Source organism: Phaethon lepturus, unplaced genomic scaffold (genome assembly GCF_000687285.1).
Source record: "Phaethon lepturus isolate BGI_N335 unplaced genomic scaffold, ASM68728v1 scaffold10885, whole genome shotgun sequence".
Lineage (NCBI taxonomy): Eukaryota > Metazoa > Chordata > Aves > Phaethontiformes > Phaethontidae > Phaethon > Phaethon lepturus.
The window spans coordinates 15,913-42,924 of NW_010538390.1; the positions used below are offsets into that span (position 1 = coordinate 15,913).

General features: G+C 36.0%; 1 protein-coding gene across 1 annotated transcript in view; it reads left to right on the plus strand.

Moving 5' to 3' along the window:
• The window catches only part of RALGAPA1 (Ral GTPase activating protein, alpha subunit 1 (catalytic)), a gene marked incomplete at both ends in the record, with an annotated part of 90,439 nt that overhangs the window by 3,750 nt on the left and 59,677 nt on the right, over positions 1-27,012 (plus strand). The window contains 12 exons of the mRNA XM_010286787.1: positions 149-326; positions 2,002-2,117; positions 4,979-5,117; positions 10,429-10,637; positions 10,991-11,230; positions 13,432-13,623; positions 14,131-14,268; positions 16,505-16,653; positions 17,892-18,021; positions 18,782-19,019; positions 19,541-19,702; positions 24,159-24,299. Coding sequence (XP_010285089.1) covers positions 149-326; positions 2,002-2,117; positions 4,979-5,117; positions 10,429-10,637; positions 10,991-11,230; positions 13,432-13,623; positions 14,131-14,268; positions 16,505-16,653; positions 17,892-18,021; positions 18,782-19,019; positions 19,541-19,702; positions 24,159-24,299 — 2,032 coding nt within the window. The remainder of the gene's footprint in view (positions 1-148; positions 327-2,001; positions 2,118-4,978; positions 5,118-10,428; positions 10,638-10,990; positions 11,231-13,431; positions 13,624-14,130; positions 14,269-16,504; positions 16,654-17,891; positions 18,022-18,781; positions 19,020-19,540; positions 19,703-24,158; positions 24,300-27,012) is intronic.

Here is a 27,012-nt window from a genome sequence, read left to right on the forward strand (position 1 = left end):
TGTGGTAGCTTGGCTTTGCTGATTACTGGTAGTCATAATGTCTGTCTATTCTCATCTTTTCTACCACTGTCCTTCTTCCTCCAGGGTAAATGGAAATGCTTTTGTATGTTTTGTGACACGTGAACTCGTTCTGTGTTTTTCCTTTAAGATACGGCGAGAGGGCGTGCGTCTCTTTCTTTTGTGGCTGCAAGCACTTCAAAATAACTGTAGTAAAGAACAATTATGGATGTTTTCTTGCTTGATTCCTGGATTTTCATCACCACAGTCTGAATATGGCCCCCGAACACTAGATAATCTCATTAACCCTCCACTTAATGTTCAAGAAAGTAAGTGATTTAGTAATATTACTCAATTCTCTACATAATTCAATTCTTAGCACAGAAAAGGGAAGTTGAAGTAACAAAGAACTAACATACATACGTACCCAGGTTGATTATGAAGCTGTTAATGAGTTGTCTTGGCAGTTTTATCAGGTGTTCTTCCAATAGTAACTTTGTCTTTTTTGTCGTTTTTCAGGGTGGGTTTTTTGGTGTTGTTTTTTTTTTTTTTTAAAGTATGGCTACAGTACCTTAATACATAGCAGGTGAAAACAAACTGACCAATTTTACGCAATTCTTAAGAATGACAAGCTGTATCTATTGCAAACCTGCACAGGCAGATTCTGCTTTTGTTGAACATTTGCACTGGCTTTGGCCATACTCCAGGGAGCAAGCTACACAAAGCAGTTTGTGGTACGGCCCTCAAGAGAATGAGTGTTTTTTAGGGCAATGCGTAAAGCCAAATGGTTGATCTTCCTGCGCCATCTGTGTATGACCAGACAATTAAAGCTGTGGTATTCTTGTGGCTTGGAATCTTCCAAAAGAAATGGACTTTGTAAATTGTGAAACCTGAGGTCAGAAAGGTCTGCATCAGTGGAAAGGTTTGAACATTCCGAGATAAGCTTTTCATGCTGCCTAGATTTTATTTTTTTTTTATGTGAAGAACATTATCTTGACTCCGTAGTGAGGATGATTTTGTTCTTAAGATGATTCTTGTGACAGTTTTTCCTTTGACTGTTCACTCTAGCAGTAAGTATCAAATACTGATTACTTTGGGGAGCCTCTTGCCTTCTAACTCAATTTATTCCTGTTAGTAGGATTTTTAAGCTCATTTATTAATGAATTGCAATTGGATGGGGTCATAAGTGCAGACTGCATTCCCATAAATGTGAATAAGACACTAACTACTTTTCCTCTGAACATAAGTGCTGTTGCCTTTTTCCCACCTCCACCCAATGTTTTGGAGCTGACACAAGCGTTGCTTCTAGAAGCAAGCAGTGTCTCCTTGACTGGTAATTAAATTTACTGAAACTTGGCAAACTTCGTGGCAGGGATAACTCTATAGATAAAAGTTTGCTACATACTTTAAGCCCTGTTTTGGAGTTCTCTTTTGTGTTATATCTCTACAGCAGGAAAGGAGGAACAAATCTAAAAGGGATATAGTCAGCATAGAAATGCAGAGTGCAGAGAGTGAAATGTGAACATGTAACTACAGGAACAAGAGAAAAACAAACTCTGAAGTAGCTTCACTGTAGAGGCTAAGGAAGGATAGAGCTAGTAAAACAACACAAATGTAAATAATCAACTGCTAAAAGAAGAAAATCATGAGAGATACGAAGGTTTGGCATTTGTGCAACACAAATATTACACTATTGTGTGCATAAATTCCAGAAGAAATGGATTATGTCTTTTGGAAAAATTGTGTGTCTTGGCAGGTAGATTCCCAAGGTGCATAGGGAGAACTTGGTTATTATCTGCTATGTTTTTATATATGTAAGAAATTAATTCTATGGTGGTTTATTAGCTAAAATGTCTTAATTTTCATTAATCTATGGGTGGGTTGTTTTGCCTGTAACTGTCTCTGCTTACCCCAGTACATTTCTACTTTCATAATTTGGTATATATTTATGCATGAGAAGAAATGGTTTAAATGTTAGATGAACTTTTTTTTTTCCTTAAATAGCTCAAGTGACTATAGAGGAAATCACTCCACTTGTTCCTCCACAATCAGGAGATAAAGGACAAGAAGATTTAACAAGCTATTTCTTAGAAGCGCTTTTGAAATACATAGTAATTCAGGTATGTTCTATAGTGTTCAAGCAAACAAATATGAAACAACTAACACCTGTTTATCCATTGCAAGTTTACTAGTAGCACTGCAAATGTATATTAAAATGTTTTAAACATTCCTTCCCCCTTGCCCCTCCCTCCAATGTTCTTTGTAAAAAGCACGTTCTCATAGAAAATTTTCACTTGCCTTCTGTGTGAAGAGTCATAGGTCTGTTATCACAGGGTCTTGTATCAGACTGCAGCATGGAGGGAAAAAAAAAGACTTGTCAGTCACTTCCAGCAGTGCTGATTCCAGCTCCCTTCTCATCTTCACCTCCCCCTCCCTGCCCTGTTGCCTTCAACCAGGGGAAGGATCAACAGGGCTCGCTCTTACTGTGTGAGTTTTGTGGTGGACAGGGACTTTGCTTTTCAAACTAAGGGGAAACTTAACAGCTGAAAGCATTGGATTTTTGTGATATGGGCTTTAACATGTCCTGGGCTTCTAATGAGTCCCAGACTTTTGCTGGAGGCCTAGTATAAACCTAGGCTTTTTTCCTAGGTTTATACTCAGGCTAGCTGACAAAACCAGAAACAGGATGTCAGACTCAATGGTTTGTAAGACTGAGATGGCCAGTGTCTGTGCTTAGGGTCATATTTTTCTTCCAGCTATCATTCTGGAATTTCTGCTGTTAGAGTAGATTAACCATACAGCCTCTCCATTCCTTAATGGAAACACTCTGAGCTACTGGAAAGCCCTGGTTAGTAGAAATGCTCCAGGGTGTTTAGAGCATGACATGGAGATTATGACTTTCTAGCAAGAGCTTCTGGGGGTGGTTGTTGGTTGTGTTTTGTGTGGTGTGTTTTTTTTTTTTTTTTTCCTTCTGATCAACAAAGTATTTACTAGGCAGATCTTGCAGGGATGGTACCTGTTGGTATCTTAACTATACTTTCTGGGACTTTAGTTTTAGGACACTTGTAAGCTCAGGCATAATACAGTACACTGCACCGAGAAAATTTGGGATTACTGCTACAGCTGAGCAAGTGAACCTCCTCAAAAGAGAAGCAAGGGAAAACTACACATTTGGAATACTTGAGATCTGACAAAGCTTAGGTTCTGCTTGAAAGTAGCGCTGCGCTGCTGAGATTACACTCGCTTAGTGGCATTGCTATGTGAATACCAGGTAATAAGATCTTGCAGATCCCAGCCTACCTAAAAGACAGATTATGGAGCTGAACTGCGCACAGAAAATGAAGACTTGAATGGGTATCTTGAATGAGTCCATGGTGTGCAGCTCAGGTGCACATGAGGTCCTTCCCTTCATACTTTGACACTTCCATGGTGTCAGCCAGTACGTCAAATGCATAGGACAGGGCATGGCAAGAGCTCCTGTCAAAACCCGTGGCCTAACTATTATATTTTATGTAATTAATTTGCTGGCCAGTTAGCACATGCTGCTTCTGAGCCTGCTCTGTGCTGTCATATACCCAGCAGACTGCTTGACTGCATGACATGCTGTAGATGTTCCACTGTACTGCCTTCTGGGTCAGACTTGTCTGTCAGAACCCAGTTGGGTATCTATCCATAAGTTTTTCTTCACACTTTTGCAGGTTGTGTTAGGGAAAATGGACAGTGCACAAATACGGCTAATGTCAAACTGAAATATTTCATGGCTTCCCTTTATCTGTCTTACTCTGTAAACTTGCAGTGCTGGAATAATTTGCAACCTCATTTTGTTGCTTCCAGCATCTCCCAGTTTGAATAGAAGTTACCATACTTGTGATTTGTAGGGTAAGCTTAATGATGACTGTTCACTTTGAATAAAAATACCCCTTATATTCTTGAAGACAACTGCCCTCTCTGTAATAAATCGGTAGTATTATTTAAATTTAGATATGTCTTTGAGACAGGTGTCAAAAAACTTATTCACTGTGTGAATGCTGAAGTCTTTGGCTGAAATCTCCTTAGAAGCACTGATGATTTCAATCTTACTTTGGTATTAAGTTCTGCTAAAAGACCTTGTGTCACTAATTTCTACATATTAGTTATTCTGTTGAATTATATTGGGGTATATATGTATGTATATTCCATTCTAAAGGCCCATTGCCCTGAAAATAGATTATAAACTAGAACTGTGGACTTTGAGTAAGTAATAGAGGGGAAAAACAGGCGGAAGAAAAAGGGGGGTGGGCACAGGGAAAGCAAAGCTTCCTTTATCTATTTATGGTAGACTTGGCAGATTACTCAGCTCTGCAGGCAGATGGATTCTCCAGGACAAAGATGGAAACTGCATGTTGGGTTTATTATTAAGGAGAACTTACCATGCTTTTCAGTAGGAAAACATTTTATAATGGGGATGGCTTAGCACTCATGATCCAGGAAAGTAGATTTGCCTAATTCAACTTTTAAAGTTGTATCTTCTGCTGCTTGTGGCTGACAGATTAGTTTCATATTGCCAACCGCACAAATGAATCCAAATACCTAATATAATGAATATATGGCCACTTGTTAGTTGAAATGTATTAAAACAAATTGTCAAACAAATGTTCAGAACAGCATGGGTAATTGTCCTTTTCCTATAAAACATTTTGAAATATGAAAACAGTTTTATTAAAAACAATCAATTTGGATTTACTCCCTAACTTAGCAAGATGACCATAAAAGCAGATGTATTTTTATTGGTTTCAGTATTTGATATGTTCAAATTCATTTTGAAGCAATGACTTGGAAGAGAACAGTCTTTGTTTCATTGACATTTCCTAACTAGTTTCTGTTCCGTCTTTTAAAAGTGTTTATTAAATTGCATATGATTTTGTTCCAGAGAAATAACTTATAAAGAAGCCATTTAATCAGTCATCTTTCTCTTCTACTTTATCCAACTTCTTTTTTTAAGGTTAAGAGTTTAGAATGGAAGAACAAGGAAAACCAGGAAAAGGGATTTTCATTTTTATTCTCAAATTTTAAGAAATACTACTTACCTTCTATTTTCCCAAACATCTGTAAGGAGACCAGCTTGTATAACCCTATACTTGGTAAGTGTTAACACAACTGATAAAATCATTACATTTTCTCTAACAGAGAGGATAGCAAAGCATTTTTTTGCTTGAGTCATGTTGCCCATAAAGAACATTCTCCAAAAGTATTTCTTACGAAAGAACATGTTGTGGTTCCTGTTCATGGTTTTCAGTTCTCTGTTCGTGGAGGCACCTGACCCTTTCATTAGAGTCAATTTTGCTATATTAACCTGATTCAGATAAATTAAATGTTCTTGTAAAACAGTTCTTTAATGTGACCTCTGTTGTTGATTTAAGTTGTGGTCTAAGGAGAAACTACTGCTGCTGAGATAACAGGTGTTAGTCTGCTGTTGTTTGGGGGACGTTGGTTTTATCTGTACAGAATCGTAGTTTTTGGATCATACGGTGATTGCTCATAGTTCAGGCCAGGCAAGGTTAGTTATGTTTTTGTGTCAACTGTATTTTGTCAAGGGCTTGCAGTAGGAAGAGGAAGCTAGGATTTAATACAATCTTTAAAGCTGATGGTGCTAGAATATATCTTTCCATATAGAGAGCAGAATTTTCAGTGTTTGCTAAGCAAACCTATCTACAGTTTTGCTCAGAGGTTTTTGGCCCATTCTAAACTGGAATGTTGTTTGCAAATCATGATTTTTGCTAGCTCAGATGCGCATGCATCCATGCATATGTTGGTTGTAAGCCAACAGAGTTCAAGACTCTTGTCTGCAAAGCAACCATATATACTGGCTTTATGCTGCTGTTTCATTGCTTGCATAATATGGACAACGCATCTTTCTTCTTACCTGTTGATGAAGCATCTCACAAGGGCTAGTACTGATCTCCAGATACAATGTCGTATTCTAAAATCAAGCTGTCAGGGAAGTTTGTTGAAAAGATCTTAGTGTCTGCCAGTCCATGTATTTGTATTTGGATTGTGGCTTTCTTCAGAGGTGGATGTTTCAAAACCGTGTTCTCCTGGGAAAAACAGCGGACCTTCTCATCTAGGGAAGAAGAAATCATATAAATCCAGCCATAAGCAACAGTAGAACAAGAATTGTGTGAAGATACTGAAGAGGTTCAGTGATAAAATAACCACAAGAAGGATGGTAAGCAATGCTGAGAACACAAACCTACTGCTGCTTGACGTCCTCAAACAAGAAACATGGAAACGATATTTTCTATGAAGATCTTGACTGAATCTTCCACAGAAGTCTTACTGTAGTCCTCTCTTTTTCTGTGAATCGTAAGCAAGAAACTTTCAAGGCCTTAGTAAAGAGGACAATGAGGAACAAGAGGAAGAAATGGACACAGATCTCCAAAACTACTGTCAGTGCCTTAAACTGTACAAAGTCAGCAACAATGATGAGGATTTGGGGAATAATACATTAATGAAAGCAAGAAAAACTGGTAAGTAGAATAGTCTTTTCTCCTCTTAAGTTCTTCTTCTCTGGCATGCGTCTTCCCACCCTATGTAAAAATGATCTTACACCTGTTCTGAACAAAATTGACAGCATTTAGGCAGAAAATAGGGCAAACTTGGGCAATGAGCCTGCTATTAAAAACAGTTCTTATGCTACTGGTGTAACGTTTAATTTAGGACAAGTCATGAGGTACAAATCAAAACAGTAGTTTTCGTAAGTAAGCATTGATAAGAGGGTTTTACTGGAGATACTATATTGGATTGAGATTTCAATCAGGTTTTTTTCTTTTTGTTTTTGTTAAGGCAGATTTTCAGATAAGTATATTGGTTACAGTAACAAGCACTAAGCATCCCAAGTAGGAGAAGCTAGTATTGTGCCTCCTCCAAATTCTGGCTTGAGTATTACAGGCTTAGAAGAGCCTATGAGATTGGTGTTTCGTTTTGTTTTGTTTGAATGTCTTTTAAATTCTGTAAGATAGTCCTTAAAAAATATTTAGTAAGAACCACAGATAGGGCAGTAAGATTCCAGGGGCATTGTTTCTTCCATCATAGTAATGTGCTTTTCCATGCCATTTCCAAACCATTTAGATGGGCTCCTTCACTTACAGGGAAACAATAAAGTGGGCTGTCCTACAGCGCTCTCTGCAGCTTTTCATTCCTTCTGAACTCTTTATTGCCTTAAAAAGTAAGGGTGGTCAAAACTACAAGTGTCCACCATAATAACTGTGGTTTTGCTAGCCTTTTCATTTTCTGCCCTGTGTATGTCTTCCACCACCTTGGTGGAAGCTTACTGCCCTTCTTGGCATCAGCTCACATCAAGTTCCCAGAGAGCGTGGGGGGGGGGGGGGAAAAGCCCAAAACAAAACAGAAAGGAAAAATGGAAAGTTGGGGGAAGGCAATATTTTCTCTTGTACTATTTGATTCAATCTAATAAACCTCTGTTTTGCTTTGGTTTTACATCAGTGTCCTTATCTGGAGCCTTGACACCAACTTCAAAGATGGACAGAAATGTGAAAATACAAGAAATGACTGAAGGAGGATACATTTGAGAAACAGCACATAACACAATTGAGATGGAATAGAGAGAGGTTATTCTGAGAGGATATCATGAAACTACAGAAGGAGATAGTGTTGCAAAGACATGTTCACTGCATGTCTACTGGAAGTCTTGTCCTTTTGAAAATACTGCCAGTATTGCAGCCTTCACACTCTGCTAAATGCTAATAGATACCAGAGAGAATTGACTTTTGCATCTTTAAATACTGCGCTGCCAGGCATTTGCTTTCTTTTATCACTGATTGTGCTGTTATACGTGCTTTTGTTTAAGATACATAAATTTTTAATTTTCTTACTAACCTGCTTTCCACAGAATGAAAACAATGTACTGTTTTTTATTTGTAGTAAATAAACTCTTTGCGAGCTTTTTAAAAAGTATTCTGTGCTTTTTTACTTAGGTGGATTGTATGCAAGTGTCATGTATTTCTTTTCCTCTAAAAATAATGCTTCCATTAAAAATAGCGGATGTAACTTTTTAAAGTCTGTTCTGGAAACATTCCTCAGCTTTTAGCAGCATCATGAGTTTACCGCTACTTTTGTATGTGGCTGTTGAAATGACACTGAGATATACCAGCTTGGATATCCTCAGTGCTGGATGTTGTGTTGTCTATTGTAATGTTAACAAGGAAACCTTTACAGCAGTCTGGCAGGTAGGCTGTAGTCACTTCAACTGCCTAAAAGTATATATGGCTGTCATAAGTTAATTGCCTAGATAGTAGCTGATTATTTCTTTGTTGGTATCCAGATTTGTTCCTCCTGGGTTATGATACCATAACCTGGCAGAAGTTATGCTGGATCCCTTAAAACAACTCTTGACCTTGCATTTAGAAGATATAGTCAGGGAATGATTTTAGATTCTTCAACATGACTACTTTGCATCTTCTTTGACTCCCACCATTAGTATTTTTGAACTGCCTTCTGGCCTGTAAAACCATGGAACGTATATCTTACACATGTACCACAAGCTACAGAAGAGTTGAGGCAGTGCTGAAATACCACCTCTGTCCAATCTATCACTCTCCATATCTGGATAGGACCATCATTTTCCATGCCTCCTCCTTTTTGCTTTTTATTGTGTGGGTTTTTTTTTTGGGGGGGGTGTTTTTTGCATGCTGTCAGCAGATGAAACATGATACTGAAATATCAGTAGCAGGGTGTGTTGTGACAGCACATGTCGTAAGTTCTCCGAGGACTAATTTTCATCTACTTTTTGTACCAGTCCAGATCTCATATTTGCTCCTCTAGAACTAGGAATGGAGTTGGGACACCACTCCCAGAGAAATGTCATTCGCACCTGAAAGTTTCATAGCAGCTTCAGATTGGTATTGCAGAACTGTTCTGCACCCTGTCTTGGGTTGTGAAACCCAGAAATGACATTTTGCAGTGTTGAGTTGGCTGATACATGGCTGGAGTTGAACCAGCCTGTTGATGTTTGTCCCTGCAGAAGTGTGCCTTATGCACAATTTAAAAACTGTATGTACGTGTGTCCCTGCCACCGTCCAGTCTTTGTAACGTTTTTACCACACATGTCAATTCCATCCATGTTTGAGTTATGAAGGACTGTCACTTTTTTTTGAAGCAGATGCAGGAATACTGATGACACTGTCAGCATCTTTGTCAGTAGCACAGTAGAGAACAAAAAGAACTAAACACTTCTGAAGCATCCTGTAGAACATGGGATGGGGAAAATGGAATTGTAGTTTATAGACCCTAGATATGCCAACTGGCAGGAACTGTGGTTGCCTCTGGTCGTCATTCATTACATTCCCTGCAAGCTAGTACAGAAGCTATTGTCACTGAACCATCTTTCGGCTAAGTCATAGGATGATGCATGTACCCTTGCTCTGGCAGCAAAGTCCGGCAAAATTGGTTAGTGCAGATGTGGCATTAGATGAAGCTGCAAAACTCATGTGGCTTTGGAGCAGGATTTCTCTCTGTTCAATTAATCTTTCACCTATTGCAGGGCCAGAAGAGGCTGTGTTTGTTGCAGCTGCTGTTAGAACACCATTTGGAATTAAAGCTCTCCTATTATAGCAGTAGTTAAATGTTGGGATCTGTATCAGTAAAGAACTGATGTCCCTTATTGCTAATTATATTGCTTTATTGTGGATTGCTGCAGACCAACATAAAGATCTTTCTAGGGATGCATTAGGAAATGTGGTGATCCCTTGTATCTGAACTGCATCTGCTTTTCCCAGTAGGTTTGGTAGTAGGGGATGAGTAACATACAGGACTCTTAAAAGGCTGTGGAAAAGTAGGAGTTACATAAATTGTTGCTTGGTAACTTAGCCAACTGTAAACATGTCTTAAAAATTAAGAAATTTGACAGTATCTTAATTTTATATGAAAACAGTTTTCTTGTATAGGCCATATTCTTGTCTAGTTAACAGTTATTTTGCTATTTAGAATGCTTTTGTAATTTTCAATGAAAGTGTGAAGTAGTGAATTTGCTGAAGTTTATTGTTTAATATTAAGTATAGCTTGCAGCTTTAAAAAAGCTGAAAACAGTAAATGTTTACTTGTTTAGAGAGAAAAACGCAAGCAAGGTTGTAAAGCTGTAGAAATCACTTTCAGATACAAAATGAAGGTTTTTGCATAGCAGAAACAAGTTAATGTCTGTTGGACCAACAATATTGTCTTCCTCTAGGAGAAAATTACAGCCTTTTGATGTCTTATAGTTTTGAATTTTTCTTTATTGCATCCGTTTCGGCATATCTCGGGATGAGTTGTGCAACAGTGAATATGAAAAAACAGCACCTCTGAAAATTCATACGTATTGGTTATGAGTTTAGGATTTCTTTCTTATGTAAGCCTTTATCTCTGTACGTGTTTTTAAGATGATATGTTTCCTTACAGATATACCACAACTGAGACCAAAGCCACACTATGTAATGGTTAAGAAAGATGCTGAAACCAATGAGGCAATATATTGCACAAAAGAACCTTTTATTAAGGCTCGTGTTATTGTCATTCGATGGTTGGTGTCTTTCTGGCTTGAGCCAAAACCTCATACAGGACCTCATATTCCTGGGATGGAAGGTGAAAATGTGCCAAAGAATATTCAGGTAAAACTAAATATACACAAAAATGTTTGTCTTAACATTTTTGTCTTAGTTGTTATGTCGGCAGTGTGCACTCCTCCGATAATTATAACTTATGAAGAATTAAAAAAGAATTTCTAAACAGATTTTTCTGCTTATGAATTCACTTTAGGACTCACTATGCGCTTTTTTTCAAATTCTGCTGGTTTGGTTTTAATCAAATAGGCATAAGAAGCCTTAAAATGCAGTGAATCTGATCTTTGGTTTTTTTCCTGAATTCTTTATACTGTTTTATGTTGTATTGTAGTATAATTTAAATGGTACTGTGCAATTGTTCTAAAAATGAGCTATGAAATATTCTTTAACTTTTGTTTCAGAGAGCAGCTGCTAGCATGGCTTCAAGGGAGGACAGCAAAAATGATAGTACTGATAAGCAGGACAGAAATGCAGAGCCAGAACAATCTCATTCTAATACAAGTACTCTAACAGAGAGAGAACCAAGTTCTTCTAGCCTCTGCAGTATTGATGAAGAGCATTTAACTGATATTGAAATTGTCCGGAAAGTCTTTTCTTCTAAAAGAAGCAATGTTAATTTTCTAACTGAGATTTTTCGACAGGTAAAGAATCCCAAGAATCTTGATTATTATATTGTCAGTTACCTTTTTGTCATGGTTTTCTTTCAAGAGCATTTACTAAGCAGAACATGTACAGTTTTTGTCTGTCACCTTGCCTTTAAGGTTTAAGAATTGAAAAGTCAAAATTCTGAAATATTTTCAGTGTAGAGTATCCCCCGGTTCCTGATTTTTTTCTAATTTCATTTCTTTAATAACCAGTTTGACAACACTTAACTTGGACTTTACAGTTCCTCATAGGCAGGAATGTTTGATGCTTTCATAGATCAACCCCCTCACAACCAAGCATATTAAAATAAGCCTCCTGTGGGAGTCTGCAGCTGTTAATGAGCTGTTTTAGGAGCAGTCAAGTGTCCTTACCTTGATAGTCTTCATCAGAAGAGTGGGACAGGTGGCTATAGAAGATAACAGCTTCTGCTTCTGACTTTACTGCAACCAGAAATGTTAGCTGAGCATATTCAAAATAGTGTTCTTCAACTGGAAACTATTAAATACATTTGAACTGAGAACATATGGCAGACTATGCAGTCTTTATTTATAATGTGAAAATACGTAACTTTGAGTTCAATGTGGGAGAACAGAACAAGATAGACTTTCTTTATGCCCCATCATTGAAAGATGAAGAGATTTTTCTGAATAATAGCAAAGCAATATATACTAAGTTTCAACTGAAATACATAACACTAATTGCTGTAAGCAGCAGAAAATTAAACATTTTAAAACTCCAGTATATCTGGATAAAATTGATATTTTCGAATGAGGCAAATAAATGTCAGAAGCTTATTCACATCCAATGTGTTGAAGAGCTTGGACACATTACTGAAGGAGATAACAGAGTTACCTGAATTCAGCTGCCGCTCAAGGGTTTACAGAGTGTGAGACATTGAATGTAGAGTCTAAATTATTCATGGTCTATTTAGAAAGTGCCCCCCCACACACCGCCGAAAGGGCCAGCAAAGGCAATTTTCTTTGTTTGTTTCACAGGCAGTCCATGAGTTATGTAGACTATTTGGATTTCATGTGTGGTTATGAGAGCTCATTTAAGTCATTGTTTAGCCAGAAGTTTTCAGTGTAAGTTTGTTTCTTACATGCCAGCTGTTTGTAATGTTCCTAAAACATTAGGGCTAAGTTACGCTGGTCAGGAAGTTTCAGTTGTAATGAATGGTGGGGAAGATTGTCTGTAGAAAAAAAGTTTTATGCATTTTAGACTCCAGGGTACAAAAAATGTATGTGAGCTTGCAGAAGACTGTTAGACTTGATGAATGATAGCATGTGACTGATGAACTTGTCAGTTGAATTCTGTGCTACTCAGCAAAACTCTCCTTAGTGCACTACTGGTGTGAAAGGTCCATTTCCAGAGAGGAAACGTACCACTTGTGTCAAGTGGGCACTCCTTAAAGGCATGGGCAATGGGTGTTCAACATTCACACCATGCACTCCATAAAACTATGTCAGTGTAGTTTTTGTTCTTTTTTTAATACAATTAGGGCATCATGGTCTCTGGTAGATGTATTTTGTAGTTAGTTAAAACTTGACTGATGTTGAAAGTTTCTGATCTCCAACTAGTTGTTACCAGCACAGCAGATACAGAAAGCCTCCTGAAGAGGTCACTAATCAGCTGTCACACTGACTCAAATGCACGATTTTTTTGAAACGGAGGTTCTGAAGTCTTTTCAGGGGATCATTTGTTTTAAGGACACTATTTTGTAAAATCTCAATTAGCTCAAAATAAGATACATGGCTACCAGTAACGTATGTCCCTTAACTTTTTGTTAGCTGTTCAGAACTGATTTAACTCGACTCTTCTAGGTCCTCTGAATGGAAGATGTTGTAACAGAAACTTCTGCTTATTCATTTTGCATACTTTTGATGAGTGTTTGGGCCTCGACTGCAGCAGGCTAGCTGTCAAGTAGATATGCCTGTATGGATTTTCATATCTCTCTCTTTGGCAGTGAAGTTTTTGAAGTAGTTTCTTGACAAGTTTTCGTGTTAAAACATTTTTTTCATGTTTTTAGTTTACAGATGAAGAAAGTGAGCAAACGTTTAGGTTCAGGAGTAATTTATTTGTTAAGATCCTACAGTGGCTGTATTCCCCCTGCCCCTTATCCCTTAGAACCTGTACATTATAGAGCCCAACTTGATTTCAAGTGTTCTAGCTGTTTGTTTGTGTCTTTTTCTACTCACAGGCATTTCTGTTGCCAATCTGTGAAGCGGCTGCCATGAGGAAAGTGGTAAAGGTGTATCAGGAATGGATTCAGCAAGAAGACAAGCCTTTATTTATGAAAGAACCTGAAGAAATAATGCAGTGCACAGCTGTAGATTGTGATGAAAGTGTTGTTGACCACAGTTCATCAGAGAAAGCAAAAGAAAGAGAAGAGGTAAAATATTGTTGGTTAATATTTGTACAGCTTTTGGATATGCTAGTAGACAGCGAAGTGGCCTCCTTGACAGATTATACGTGGTTTAATTTGATGTCCAGAGCATCTATTGGGGAGAATCGATGGTAATTAAACAATGCATGAATGGGCTATCATTTGCCATGAATGGGCAATCAGTTGTAGATTTTTAATGTGGTTGGTTCAATTTAAAATTTCATATAGTTTTATGAACTGTTCTCAAGACGTGGATTGTATAGTATGCCAGCCTTCAGCTGTGTAAAAACTATATATAAATAAAAAGATGAGGAAAGTAGTAGTTATTTCATCCAGATACTTTAAAATAATTGTTACAAACTTCTTAAAATATAGTTGTGTCATTCAGATGCATCTTAAACATCTTGTCTACCATTGTTTATTATTTAATATCTATTATATCCATTTTCCTTTAATATAAAACCAAAATACATGTCTCCAAATCTATGGGATTTTAAAAAAAATATTTTTCAGGAAAAAGGTATGAACTCCAGTCATGTTAGAAATTCAGACTGGGCGAGAAATGGCTGTTACGAAGACATTTTGCATAAAATGTCTGAAATTGATACTGAAGAGCAAAATGTACGAGCTGGAGTACAGTCAGTATTGCAGGTATGAAAGAGATTTGATATTTAATTTTCATCCTAATAATAAAGCTCTTGCTATCAGTACATAGTGCCATATAATCCAATAGTCCTTCAAGGGAAACCCATGCTCCTTCAAAGCATCTCTGAATTTTAAAAATTATTTTAAATTTTAAAAGTATGATGATAACTAGTGTTAGAATAATGAGAGTCATTCACTATATCTTTACTGACCTTAAGTAGGACAACATATACACAAGTGTTGGATAACAGACCAAAAAAATCTTTTAATTTTGCATCAGGACATGCATTCTGCTCTGCATCATATCACAGAAAAAATAATTCTCATCTGAGTAGCACATCGTCAAATTATTCTAATTAAGCATTTAATGAGAATGCTTAGAAAGTTTTTTCTTTTAAGCTATTAGTCACCACACACAAAACATCCGAACCTGCAATTTTCCTAATCTGAATAATAAACTGTACAGGGTTATTTTCTCATCTTTATCTGAATTACAGTTTGGATGAGTACATAAGTGTTTGAAAAATTTGATCAGACACCACAACTCTCTGCTTCAGTGATACCCTTAAGGAATGGGAGAGTTGCAGAAGTTCCCTACCAGAAGTTTTCTAACTGCTTCTAGGAAATTTGGCAGGGTAGAAATTGTGTTAATTTCAAATGTTCAGCAAAATGCTTTATTGAAGTTAAGGATATAGAAAATCAAGCATGTATAATTCGAAGGTCTTTGAAATGCTTTTAAGGTTATGTAAAATGTGTGCATTTTATGTATGATATGTATGTACATATTTATGTATGATATGCACATACATACATACAGGTGTGTGTATGACTGTAGCCTCCAGATATTCTTTTATCCAGAAGAAAATTGATTCTAAACAAAATAAAATAGATGTGTGCATTTGCTACTCCACCATGTGCACTTTTGCCATTGGTGACCATGCTAATTAGACCTCATTATTTTTACCACAGCTTGAATGATTTCCTGACTAGGGTTTCCTATTGTGCTGTACACTGTTAAATATAGAAATAAATTTTGTAACTGAAATCACTTTTAAATTCAAATATGTTACAGTAATTTGAGCGTCATAATCCTTGCGTACAATGACTATTTAGATTAGGAAGTGTTTCTGAGAAAAGAAAGTGAAGTATCTTTATCTCTTTGCAACGTATTACTAAGGTTGACACATCTGAGAAAGCCTAGGAGATTCTTCATGTTGAAGTTTTTTAGACAAAGGTTCATTTGACTAGTAAATATATTTTTTAGCCCAAAACTGAGTGAAGACATAATTCTAACCCTGTACCATGTCTGAATTTGAGAGGTTTTCTGACCTGGAACCACATTTGACTTTTTCTGTGAATCAAGAATCCAAGACTCTGTCTTGAGTTTTCTTCCCATTTAATTCTTGCATAGACTTATTTCTAGGCATTTAAAGTAGGGTAGGTTCATCAGTTAAGGCAAGTGAATGTAAAGCTGCACACTAAGAGTTCTTAATTATTAAAATCCAAAGTTCTCAGTAGACGAAAATTATAGCTGTAGAACCAGTGATTTCTTGTACATGTGGATTAAGAAAGACCAATAAAAATTAATTGGAAATCTAGGGCTCACCATGATTCAAATACTTCCTAAACTTACATAAAAATGTAATAACAGTTCGGTAGTAGGTCCTGTAACTACTACAGTGTCCTTGCGTCCTTTGTTTTCTTAATTTTCCTTCTGAAAGCCGTAATTCACTGTCCGCTGAAGTCAACCACTTTGGAGAAGATATCCTGTTTCCTACTTCTGGTAAGCCTTACTGATCACAGTGGGATGAATGCTTTAGTTTCCCAGAACACAGCACAGGCCTTGTCATGCTGAAGTGTACCAGGACTATTTCAAATACCTTAGCATATATTATACTAGTCAGTTGCTGGCTTACAGGTGGAACTTTTATGCAATAGACTTATTTACTTGGACATTTTTGTCCATGGTATTAAAATAATTGTATAGAGTAGTTTTTTGTACCATCTTGTCTATGAGAGCGAAAATATAAAAATATGTTTTGTAGAGGGGAAAAAAAAGCTAAAAAAAATCAGTCTTATTGTTGCTTTATCATCACATTAAGCTAACGTATATTTAAATATATACTTCTGAGTGCATATGCAGCATTTCCTGTTAATCGTAGATTTTTTGCTTCCTGGTTACTATCAACTGAAAACATCGAAGTGTTTCAAGTTCATAACATCCATTCTTTTCTACTTACAGGTTTTTATAATAAATTCTTCAAATATATTCTTTCTTGAACCTGCAAATGAAATTAAAGCTCTGCTGGATGAGCACACTGATATGTGTAAACGCATTCTTAATATCTACCGTCACATGGTAGTCCAAGTGACTATGGACAAGAAGACATGGTAAAATGCTAATGCTTTTATCTTAGATTATTAGTTCACAAGATAAATGTGAAAATTTACTTGATAGCAAACAAAGTAGAGTGGTATTGACTATGTGAACCAGTTTCTCTAAATCAGTAAATACGTGGACTTTAACATCGTAGACAACTTACCACAGGGGAAGAGGTTATCTGCTCTGTCAAAGCCAGCAGTAAGCACCTAATTAGTTTGAGGCAGCTTAGCCCTCAGTGGAAAAAAATGTAAGCTAGGATATATAGACTACTATTAAGGAGCTACTGATGACTTTTTTCCCCAGGGTGTTTTGCTGATGTGTTGAAGTGCTAAATACGAAAGCATATGTGAAGCTTCACAGCCTTATTTAAAAATAAACAAAAAATCCTCACATAATCATGGATAACTGTTATAATCAGATGTGGGTTGCTCTTGATCTTGATCTGTATACAGGAGTCCATGTACTGTGTAACTCTCTTGTTCCTTTCCAGTGCTTAAGATGTCTAGCAGGTACAAAGGACCCACTTTCAAATTAATTTTTATTATTTCCCCCTCTCCTATAAATAGCTGTCTCTAATGAGGTAGTATATTGCCACTATTCTCCATTGCAGTAGCAAGGGGATTTCAAGGGGCTGATTTACTCCATTTTGACTTGACTTGCATTCAGTCAGTCACTAGTATTTCCTGAACTCTGGCTAAGTGGAGCTGGCATTACATGTCACATGAAGCTTGTCTCCTCTTGTGAGGAAATAAGGAGTCAGTTCAAGGCTTGCCACTGGGAAATTTGGGAGTAATAATAGAAAACAGATTCCACTAGACTACTATTTTCTTCCCCAGTTTCACATCACTCTAAAGAAGTGACTGTAGACTGTGGTGGCAAAGATTGTGCCACACAAAATAATTTAAGTATGTTAATCATAATGTAACATTGCCAAAACCTGTCATGGATAGAAAAAAAGTAAAAACTAAGTTTGGAAATATAATTAGAACTTTGCCTGTAATTTCAGGCCATTGAAGGTGATCGCACTTGAATGACATGGCAGATGTTAGAGGGTGACAGGGGTTTAAGTGTGAAAAGAAGATTGGTGTAATTTCTTTTGCAAGAACCAAGTTAGGCTGTTTGTAATCAGTGTGTCCTGTTTGGAATGTGTTTGAACAAGTCAAGCTCAGTTATTGTCTTTAAAAATATTCTGGTATATACAGAAATATAACAAAACGGTAACCTCAAGTTAAATGTTGTTTTGCAGGGAACAGATGCTACTTGTGCTGCTCAGGGTTACTGAATCTGTGCTGAAAATACCACCCCAAACTTTCTTGCAGTATCAAGGAAGAAAAAACTCCACTTTAGCTGGAAGACTTGCAGGACCTCTTTTCCAGGCAATTAAACATAAATCCACTTTAATTCAGCTTAATTTTTACCAAGAGATTAGATGCAACAGCCACTGTTGCTGGCTTGTCATCTTAAATCATTTGATCAAGTTACCCAGATAATGTGAATGGTGTAGGTTAAAGAACTGGCCAAATTTATTACTTTCTGCCCTATGTTTAATGACACTGTGACAATGTTTTTGGGGTACTGTGAAATTAAAAAATTCCCATCCTTTAGTTGAGTTGGGATAACTGGCAATGTGTGCAGTTTTATGCTGCTTCTGTTGCAAAATTAGCTCAAGTGAGCACAAAATCTTCTGTGCCATCCATGCCTAAGCAGCTGATTTTTTTATTCCTTACAGTAAGCTGTAGGAGATTCTTTCGAAGTTTATAGTTGCAGGGTGCTGTTGTGGTGTCTCCTCTGTAAATAGGATCTGTAAAGTCTCTAGATTCTTTAGTAGGAAAAAAAAAAGGATACAGAAGAGAAGAACATGATGAAAACTAACTGAAAACAGTATTACAGAACTCTTTGGCAAAACTTCTAAGATACCAGAAGATCTTTGATGAGTCAAACCAGTTGTTCCTGTATCTAAGTCAGAAGCTCATGTTAACGTAACACTTGATAATTCATGAAAAGTCTGCATGAGGAAAAGAATGTCAGGGCTACACAGAAATTTCTGTGGCAGTTAGAAACTTCTTTTTAAGTAGTAACATTTGAATGTTATCATCTTATGCTTGGAAGCCAACTTTTTTCACTTTATTCTTTTAGACTCTTATAGTAGCTTGGATCAAAGCGAATCTAAATGTGTACATCTCTCGAGAACTTTGGGATGACTTGCTGTCTGTAATGTCATCACTGACATATTGGGAAGAGCTGGCCACTGAGTGGTCACTGACAATGGAGACACTAACTAAAGTATTAGCTAGAAACTTGTATAGCCTGGACCTCAGTGACCTGCCGTTGGATAAATTAAGTGAGCAGAAGCAGAAAAAACACAAAGGCAAAGGTAAGACAACACTGTATACACATTGTTTGAATTTGAGCTGTGGTAATGGGATGTTAGGCACAGCAGAATTTTGGTCCAGCCTTTTTAGTACACTTAATTAGGCATCTCTGTCACGTGAAATAACCCAGTTTCTTTAAGATAAGGCTGCTTTTCAGAACTACCACAAAATCTCGTTTTACATTACACATTTTTATCATACGTTTCACATAGGTTACACATTTTTATCAGGCTACAACCTTTGTTTTCTTGTGGTTTTGCATTTGATTAATCAGAAAAGACAATCAGAAAGTTTAATAGTACTAACACTTCTGAAAAATTTTGAGTATTCCTCAGTGTTAATGCTGGCTGATTGGGCTTATATATTTAAAAAACAGTAATGAGCTATTTAGCTTTTAAAATCATGCTTGCTTTGATAACATAATTTATTCTACCCAACTTCAAAACTCTTTGAAATAACACAACTACAAATACCTGGTGATACAAGAATAGAAGTGAATAGGTTTGCAATTCGATTTTTGCAGGAGTTGGGCATGAATTCCCAAAATCTTCCGTTGATAAGTCGTTTTCTAGAGGCTGGAGCCGGGATCAGCCTGGACAAGCACCGATGAGACAACGCAGTGCTACAACCACTGGCTCTCCAGGAACAGAAAAGGCAAGAAGCATTGTACGGCAGAAGACAGTTGGTATGTATCTGTAAAAGCTGATATAAGTGACCTTTGAGAAAGGATAAGGAATTAATAACTGGCTTTTGTATCAACATGGATAACTTCTTTCCACAAATGTATACTAGCTATAATAGTATACTATTACATATAAAATTTATTTTATATACAATTATTATTATGTACAAAATTATATACAAAAGTATACTATCTATAATTAGTTAAATGTGTTAATTATGCAGCCTATGTGCTTTAGGGTAGCTGAATAGCTTGTGGTTACTAGAATTACAGTTACTGCAGATGAAAGTAATGCAGCTGATTTATTAATTCTTAATCAGTTTGATCACATGCTTAAGATGGATTGGAAAGATAATATTGTTGTATGTATATGAAAAAGAAAAATGCTGGAATGGTTTGAGCAATGATATGCATAGGTGGATAATAGAAGGCTTCTTAAGTGAGTGTTTTCATAAATTGTATACAAAAATATGTTGAGTATTTTCCAACTGTGCAAAGAAAAGTGTGAAAATCTGCATAGTTTATAAAATGTGTTGTCTTTTACTATATCCTGAATCTTGCATTAATGACAGATTGGCACATACGTGTGCAATTCTCCATTTCTGAAGTCATCTATTTCTCAACTTCGTTACTTGCAGATACTCTTTCCTGTGTTAGAAATGAGTGATGTTAAACAGTGCTTGAGGTGGATTGCTCAAAAGAAGATTCGTTTACATTCATATGATTTGCTTAGACTATCTTAAAATGAACTGGACTACAAATTTCTTTACTCTGATGTCTCATCTTGATGATCTCAGTGCTATCCCTTATGTAAAGGAAAATTAAGCTGATTTTACTTTCTATTTAAAAGAAGAACCTCCTAAGGAATATCTCTTGCTTTTTTACTGTCTCTGTAGTAGTGGTGGCTTTGGTTATTGTGTGTTGTTGCTTCACTGATACTTCTTGGAAGCCAGTACATTCTGATACAGTTTTAGAAATCGGGGATGCATATTGGCAGTTGACTATATAATTGTGTTAGCTTTTTGGAAATTAACATTTTCTTTCTCTTTCCAAAAATATTTGCAATTAATTTTTTTAAGTCACAGAGGTTATTTAACCAAAGTTTTTATTTGAATACTCTTCAAAATTCTCCATTTAAAAAATTTGTTTTATCAAAGGCTTTTGTTGATGTGAGATTTAATTGTTCTATAAGCAGTATCGACACCTGAGAAAATGAAGTCACTATTCCAAAATTTCCTGTCTTTTTCATGCATTGAAATGCTACACAGCTTTTCCTGTATCTCGTGCTGACAGGTTGACTAAAGTTTTCCTTACAGACCACAGATACCTTAAATGTAATTTCTGCTTCTCTGTAGATAGTCTGTGATTAACTGTTATGGCAGGTTTTTTTAAATCTTAATTGTCTTAACAAGGTAAAGGTCATGTTGAAATTTCTCCTTCCCAAATTGTTAATATTTCAGATATTCTGTCAGAACGTTATGTTGTTTGGTCAATTTATTAATGGCTTTGTTTTGCTGCTATTTGGAAGATGGCTATTTATATGATGTTAGCCCTAAAATTACTGAAATTTATCCTAATCAAGCTACGTATTGAACTGGTTAGCAGCAAACTAATCTGATTTTAGTTTCACTGTACTTTAGCTTCCATGGTTTTGCTGCTTTCCTCCAATTACCTTACATATTTGGTATTAATAAGCCAAGTTTGTATTACTGTAACAAGTTAAAAATTTCAGCTCTGTTCATACTGTAGAATACCATCTGTGGACAAGCATCACAGCATTAGTAGGATGATCTTAAAAGATTAAAAGCCCCAAAAGAGTTGCTGGAGCCAGAATCCCAAACTCTTCAGTTTTTTAAAATGCTAATGAAGAATATGTTACAAAACCATATGTCTTAACTGTCTGCAAACAGTTACTTGTTATTGTCTCTGAGGTCTACTAAGAGATCTGTTCAGATGCTTCTTAATCTGCCAGTTAACACAGGGTCACATAATAGAAAAAATGGTTTATAGTCACAGTAAGTAAAATTTTCAGTAGAACATTTTGCTGGGCAGATCTTCTCCTTCAGTTTAACATTAGCTCCACAAGTCTGGAATTGGGTCAGACCTCAGATATGTTGCATGATATCTGATATGTAGTATATTTCCTTTGATTGTGAGCAATATACTCTTTATGTCTGGGGGGGGATGTGTGCATGTTAAATATTTCATGGTAAGAAAAAGCTGGGGTTTCTTTTTCATCTGTTTTATGTTGTACACATTTTGTGTACGTCTGTGCACCTCTATTTTTTGATCCATTCTCATGCCAGCGCACATTTATTGCTGCACCAAATTTGTGTATATATGTTTGTTACTCAGATAAAAATCACAGCTTTTCTGATATGCAGTGTGTACATTTTTAGCCTTAACTTATGTAAAGTAATTTTTGGAAAAGGGCCTTTAAACATGATACGCATATGGGTTGAAAAATCTTCTGTAGGGCTAGACACAGAATTTGTGGCTTAGGCAGCAATTCTAATCCTATAAAAAGATCAGATCAGAAAGAATTGACTTATCTGTTGTTCTGCTTTTATCTATAGAAAACAGTAGAAGGTTATAAACTGTCAAATATCGAGTCCACATCCTGGTATTACGTCTGCCTCAACTACTTAGTTGAATGTGACACATGTTACTTTAAATAATAATTCATTGAGATCACATTTTCTTTTTACAGCATCTCAAAGTTAATTTTGTTTTCAATAATAATACACTGCAATTTTTCCTTCAAAAGTTCTGTAAAACTTCTACCATCCAAATTGTAAATGGGTTGTTCTGGCCCACCTTGCTAGTATCAATGTAATATGGTGGAAGAGACCCAGTCAAATTACAAGGGGCACTTCATGTTAAGACTTGTAATCAACACAGTATCTAATCTCAAAAGCTTGGTTTATTTAGAATCGTAGAATCATTTAGGTTGGAAAAGACCCTTAAGATTTACTATGTAGCTTGTTATTTTTTCTCTTGCCTACATTCATTTTAAGATGCACAATAATGAAGGTAATGCATCTAACTATCACTGTAATCTGAATTTTGTTATTGTATTTCTTAATCAAAGAGATGTTAAAGCCTTACACATAATTGTCTTTTCAAAAAAATTGGTTTCTGTCTTATAAACTAGGTTTAATAGAGAATGGCTTCAGTCTTAAAACATCTGTCTTTCTGAATTGCGTTTTCAAACTGATGTTAAGACTCCACTTAAGTTGTGCTGCATTTGTCAAATGTGTTTTCTGCTCTGTGTACATTGACATACCCAAGTTATCTGCATGTTGCTATTAAGGACAATTCTTTAACCTGATTTAGAAGTGTGATGTGCTCAACTTCCACTGCACTCCATGTACTTCTGATTCCCATACAGATTAGGGGCACTAAGATTCTGTGTTCCATGTTGGTTTGAAAACATATATAGAAGTTCAAAGACTGGTTAAATATTGTGCTGACAATATTTACATAAGATGCACTGAAGTTGCCTTAAAATAAGCTTATCAGCAACTATTTTAAAACAAGTTACCAAATTTGCAACAGTTTGAAAAGGAACTGCTTTAAGCAATGAATATTACTTTTTGAAAAACTTCAGGTGCACTTTGAGATTGAATGCAGTATCGGTTCTTGCAATATGTTGCTCTGACAAAGGAAAACAAATGTCATAAAGATTCATTTTAAATCTCTTGGAAAAACTTGGGATATAACCTTGATCCTGATGCCACAATTCTTATGTAAGTTTTCCATTCTGTAGGACTGTTGACAGGAGATGAGATATGACCAGGTGAATTAGGATCAGTTTAGCAAGATTTATCCAGTATCGGTTAAAAGCCAGATCCTATGGATAAGAAATTATTTAATGCTTTTTGTTGTCAAACCATTTCACTTCAGTCACTTAATTTTTTAATGTGGAACTGTAACAAGTTGTATTGCAAATTTCTCCATGCAGAATTGGTCATTTTATCCTTATTCTCTCTTTTGGAGACTCTTGAATTCAAGAGCATGGGTATGTGTAAAATTCAGAGACAATTTTCCAGGAGTAAACCAAAGAAACTAGAAAAATGCAAATGTAGTATAAGTTGCTTTTTTTTCAAGTTCTGAGTGCTTATGGAGTGACTTTGATTTTTCAACCCCTGATGCAATGGGAAAGAAAAAATGTTAATTAGTTTCTTGATTTTTTAATGCAAAATCTCTGTAATTGTCATAATAAAGGCATTGTTGCTGCTTTACATAAAAGTTAGAAACTCAAAATGTCTTATGTGTCCACTGATTTTTTCTTTCTTACAGCTCTGCCAATATCTGCCGTGCTGAAATGTTTTAATTTTTGAATTTTCTTCCTTTTTATCTTTGTTTTCTCTGTTGCTGCTTTTTCTGTGACACAAGCCTTTCATTATAGTCACTCTTCTTTTTTTCCTTCCCCACTTCTTTCTTTTCCTTTTTAAAGCCATGAGAAGCCGATCCATTGGTGAATGTGCTCTGCCATCGGCCTATATACGCAGTGCTAAAAGTGCTCCTGTTCTGATCCATACTTCCAAACCCTTCTTGCCTGATATTGTTCTCACTCCCCTTTCTGATGAGCTTTCAGGTAGTGGCACCTCTGCTAATTTCTGCACCCCCTTATCACTTTTTTAAGCCTTCTGCTTTCAAATTCTGCTAAACCATTAAATTTTTCAAAGTAAAAATGCTTGGGGGATGGGGGGAGAGGGGAAGAGATAAAGAATGAATATTTTGAATTATGTAAAATATCATGCTATTTTGCAATTCATTCTGGAACTGTTGGAAGTTAGTGCTGTGCCAATGTTTTCTATCATAAAAACGAAAATTAGAGAAATCTCTTGCTTTTTCCATTTATTGGTAAGCAGTAATACAGCATCTGTCTACCAGAGAGTACAACTAATCTAAAGTTTTTACATCTTTCTATGTAAATTTTTGAATTCGGTGTCATGGATGTTGTGTGGACAACCATGATAATGATATACTTTAGCTCCCATGAAAAAAGCATGCCTGAAGTATATGGTATCATATAATACACTTCACAGTATGCCTGTTTTTCATGAATATATAAAAACGTTAAAAAATCTAAACAGTTTTGAATTCTGAAGTGCTGTGTTTTGGTGGTATTTTCCAAACGATCCATTTTTTACAGAGTTGTAGTTTTCCTTGACATTACATTTGGTCCAGCAGGGTGGTTCGCTGTAAGTTTGACAGTAGCTTTCTTTGGATAATTTTCTTTGAACAAATAGGTTCAGCAATTAGAGATAGCACAGTTTTAAAAAACACATGCATGAACGTTTACAGATAATGTTGGGTTTTTTTCCTGTGCTCCATAGGTGTAAATTAGTAGCAAGGCTGACAATCATATTATGCCTTTCTCTCAGTGAGTGGAGAAAAAAGAAATGAAAGCACAGCGGGAGGACTATATATATATAGTCAAAACTGTGTACAAATATAAGGACTTAATGGCAGTAATCTTTATGGAAGATACTTTTTTTTTTCTTTTCTCTCTCTCGCCTGCCTTTGTTACCCAAGAAGTATTAAAAACTGTATTTTCATAACTGTATTTTGATGTGTGTCCAAAATTAAACAGAAACGTGGTGCCTTTAGTATTCAATCCAAAAACATAAATGGAGAATCAGGAAAGTTCAAGGAACCCACTCTAGAGATACCAGTCTTTCTCAATGAAAAATTATAAAGTATTTGAATGCAAATCTTGACACCACAAACAAAGAATAATAGAATGCAAATTATATGTAATAAATTAATAAACGCATGAGTGCAAAGGATATTTCTTCTGAGATATAAATTATTAAAACCTAGAAGGTAGGGTTTTTTATAGGAATTAGACTTGAACAACCTATTAGGAAACAGATCTTACCTGGCCATAGCATTGTTGGAAATAGTCAATTCTTAATGAAAATCGTAAGAGCACCTGCAGAAGGGAATGAGCTTTTACAGTGAACTATTATTTTGTCATATAGCCACTGATATTTAATTGTCCTGTCTTAAGGCAAAAATGCTTTTGCAGTCAATTTTATCATCCATGTTCCTGAAAAGTCCTGGCTTGCATCTTCTAACGTGTCTCAAACCTGATGGCTCTCTTCCTATTATCCTTTCTGTGGATACTCATCTGATACAAAAACTGCATGATCAATGTAGTTCTTAAAAGCGAAATAATTTTACAGACCTTTGCCACTTCTAATATAGAAAAAGTCCTAGGTGCTTCCTGGTTTTGATGTCTTCTCCAGCAGATGGGTGTTGAAACAGCTTCATGATGTGCCCAAGAATCTTGAACATTGCCAGAAAACTGAAAAGCTCTAGTGAAGAAAAGCAAACCATTATAGCATTGTTGGTGAAGTAGCAGAGTAAAGGAAAAACTATCCACTGGATCAGAGAGCACTTTGGTCTTTTAATTTTCTGCATTTTTTTATTGTGCGCTCTCTCTCTTCTTTCTCTTTTTTTAAACATGAAGCTTTATCATTTTCCTTGCCTTTTTTTCTTACAGTAAATATACTCTTTTCTGAAAGCCTTCTGTGTCCAGATGTACAGCATGTAATTTGGGAAGTAATCAAATTCTTTCTATCTTAAGTGTGCTTTAGGTAATGAATGATGTTTAGCTTGCTGTGACAGCCCTTCCTCTTATTTCACAATTATATGAATATCCCTGTTATCCTAACTGACCTTTAAATCCAGCACAACTCAAAGGAGAATAATTTAAAATGATTCTAAAAGAATAGGGTGCCCTAATCATAAGTTTTCTGAAGTAGTGTTCAGCTCCTTTTTAGCTGTGAAGCACCTCATGGAAAGATTGACTCACTGAACACTGGTGAATTTTGACAAGTAGTCGAGAAGAAAGCATTTATGCCAAACCTTTACCTTATGTACAGTCCAGTATATTAATTTTCAAGCAGAAGGCAGAACACCCCACTATAACGTGTTATTTATTGAGACAATGTTTTTGCTTGAAGATCTGTCAGTAGGCTAGCAAAATATATTGCAAAAGCTAGTCAGCTACCATCATAGAGGATGCTTTTCCTAAGATTATAATTCCTTTATGTAGTTTCTAAGTTATGCTGTATTTCCATGTGCAGAATATTTCCAACTTTTCAAATAGAATCCAGAAAGTGGAAGTGGAGATTTATGCTTTAAGATGTTTAGTTAGTAAAGTGATTTGCTGTAGTGCAATCGTTGCAAATCTGCAATATTACTGGAAAGAATTTTTCGTTTAACCCGTTAGAATCTTAGGAAGTCAAGTTTTACACACGTAGAGGATAACTAGCAAAATAATGATTCATTCCTGC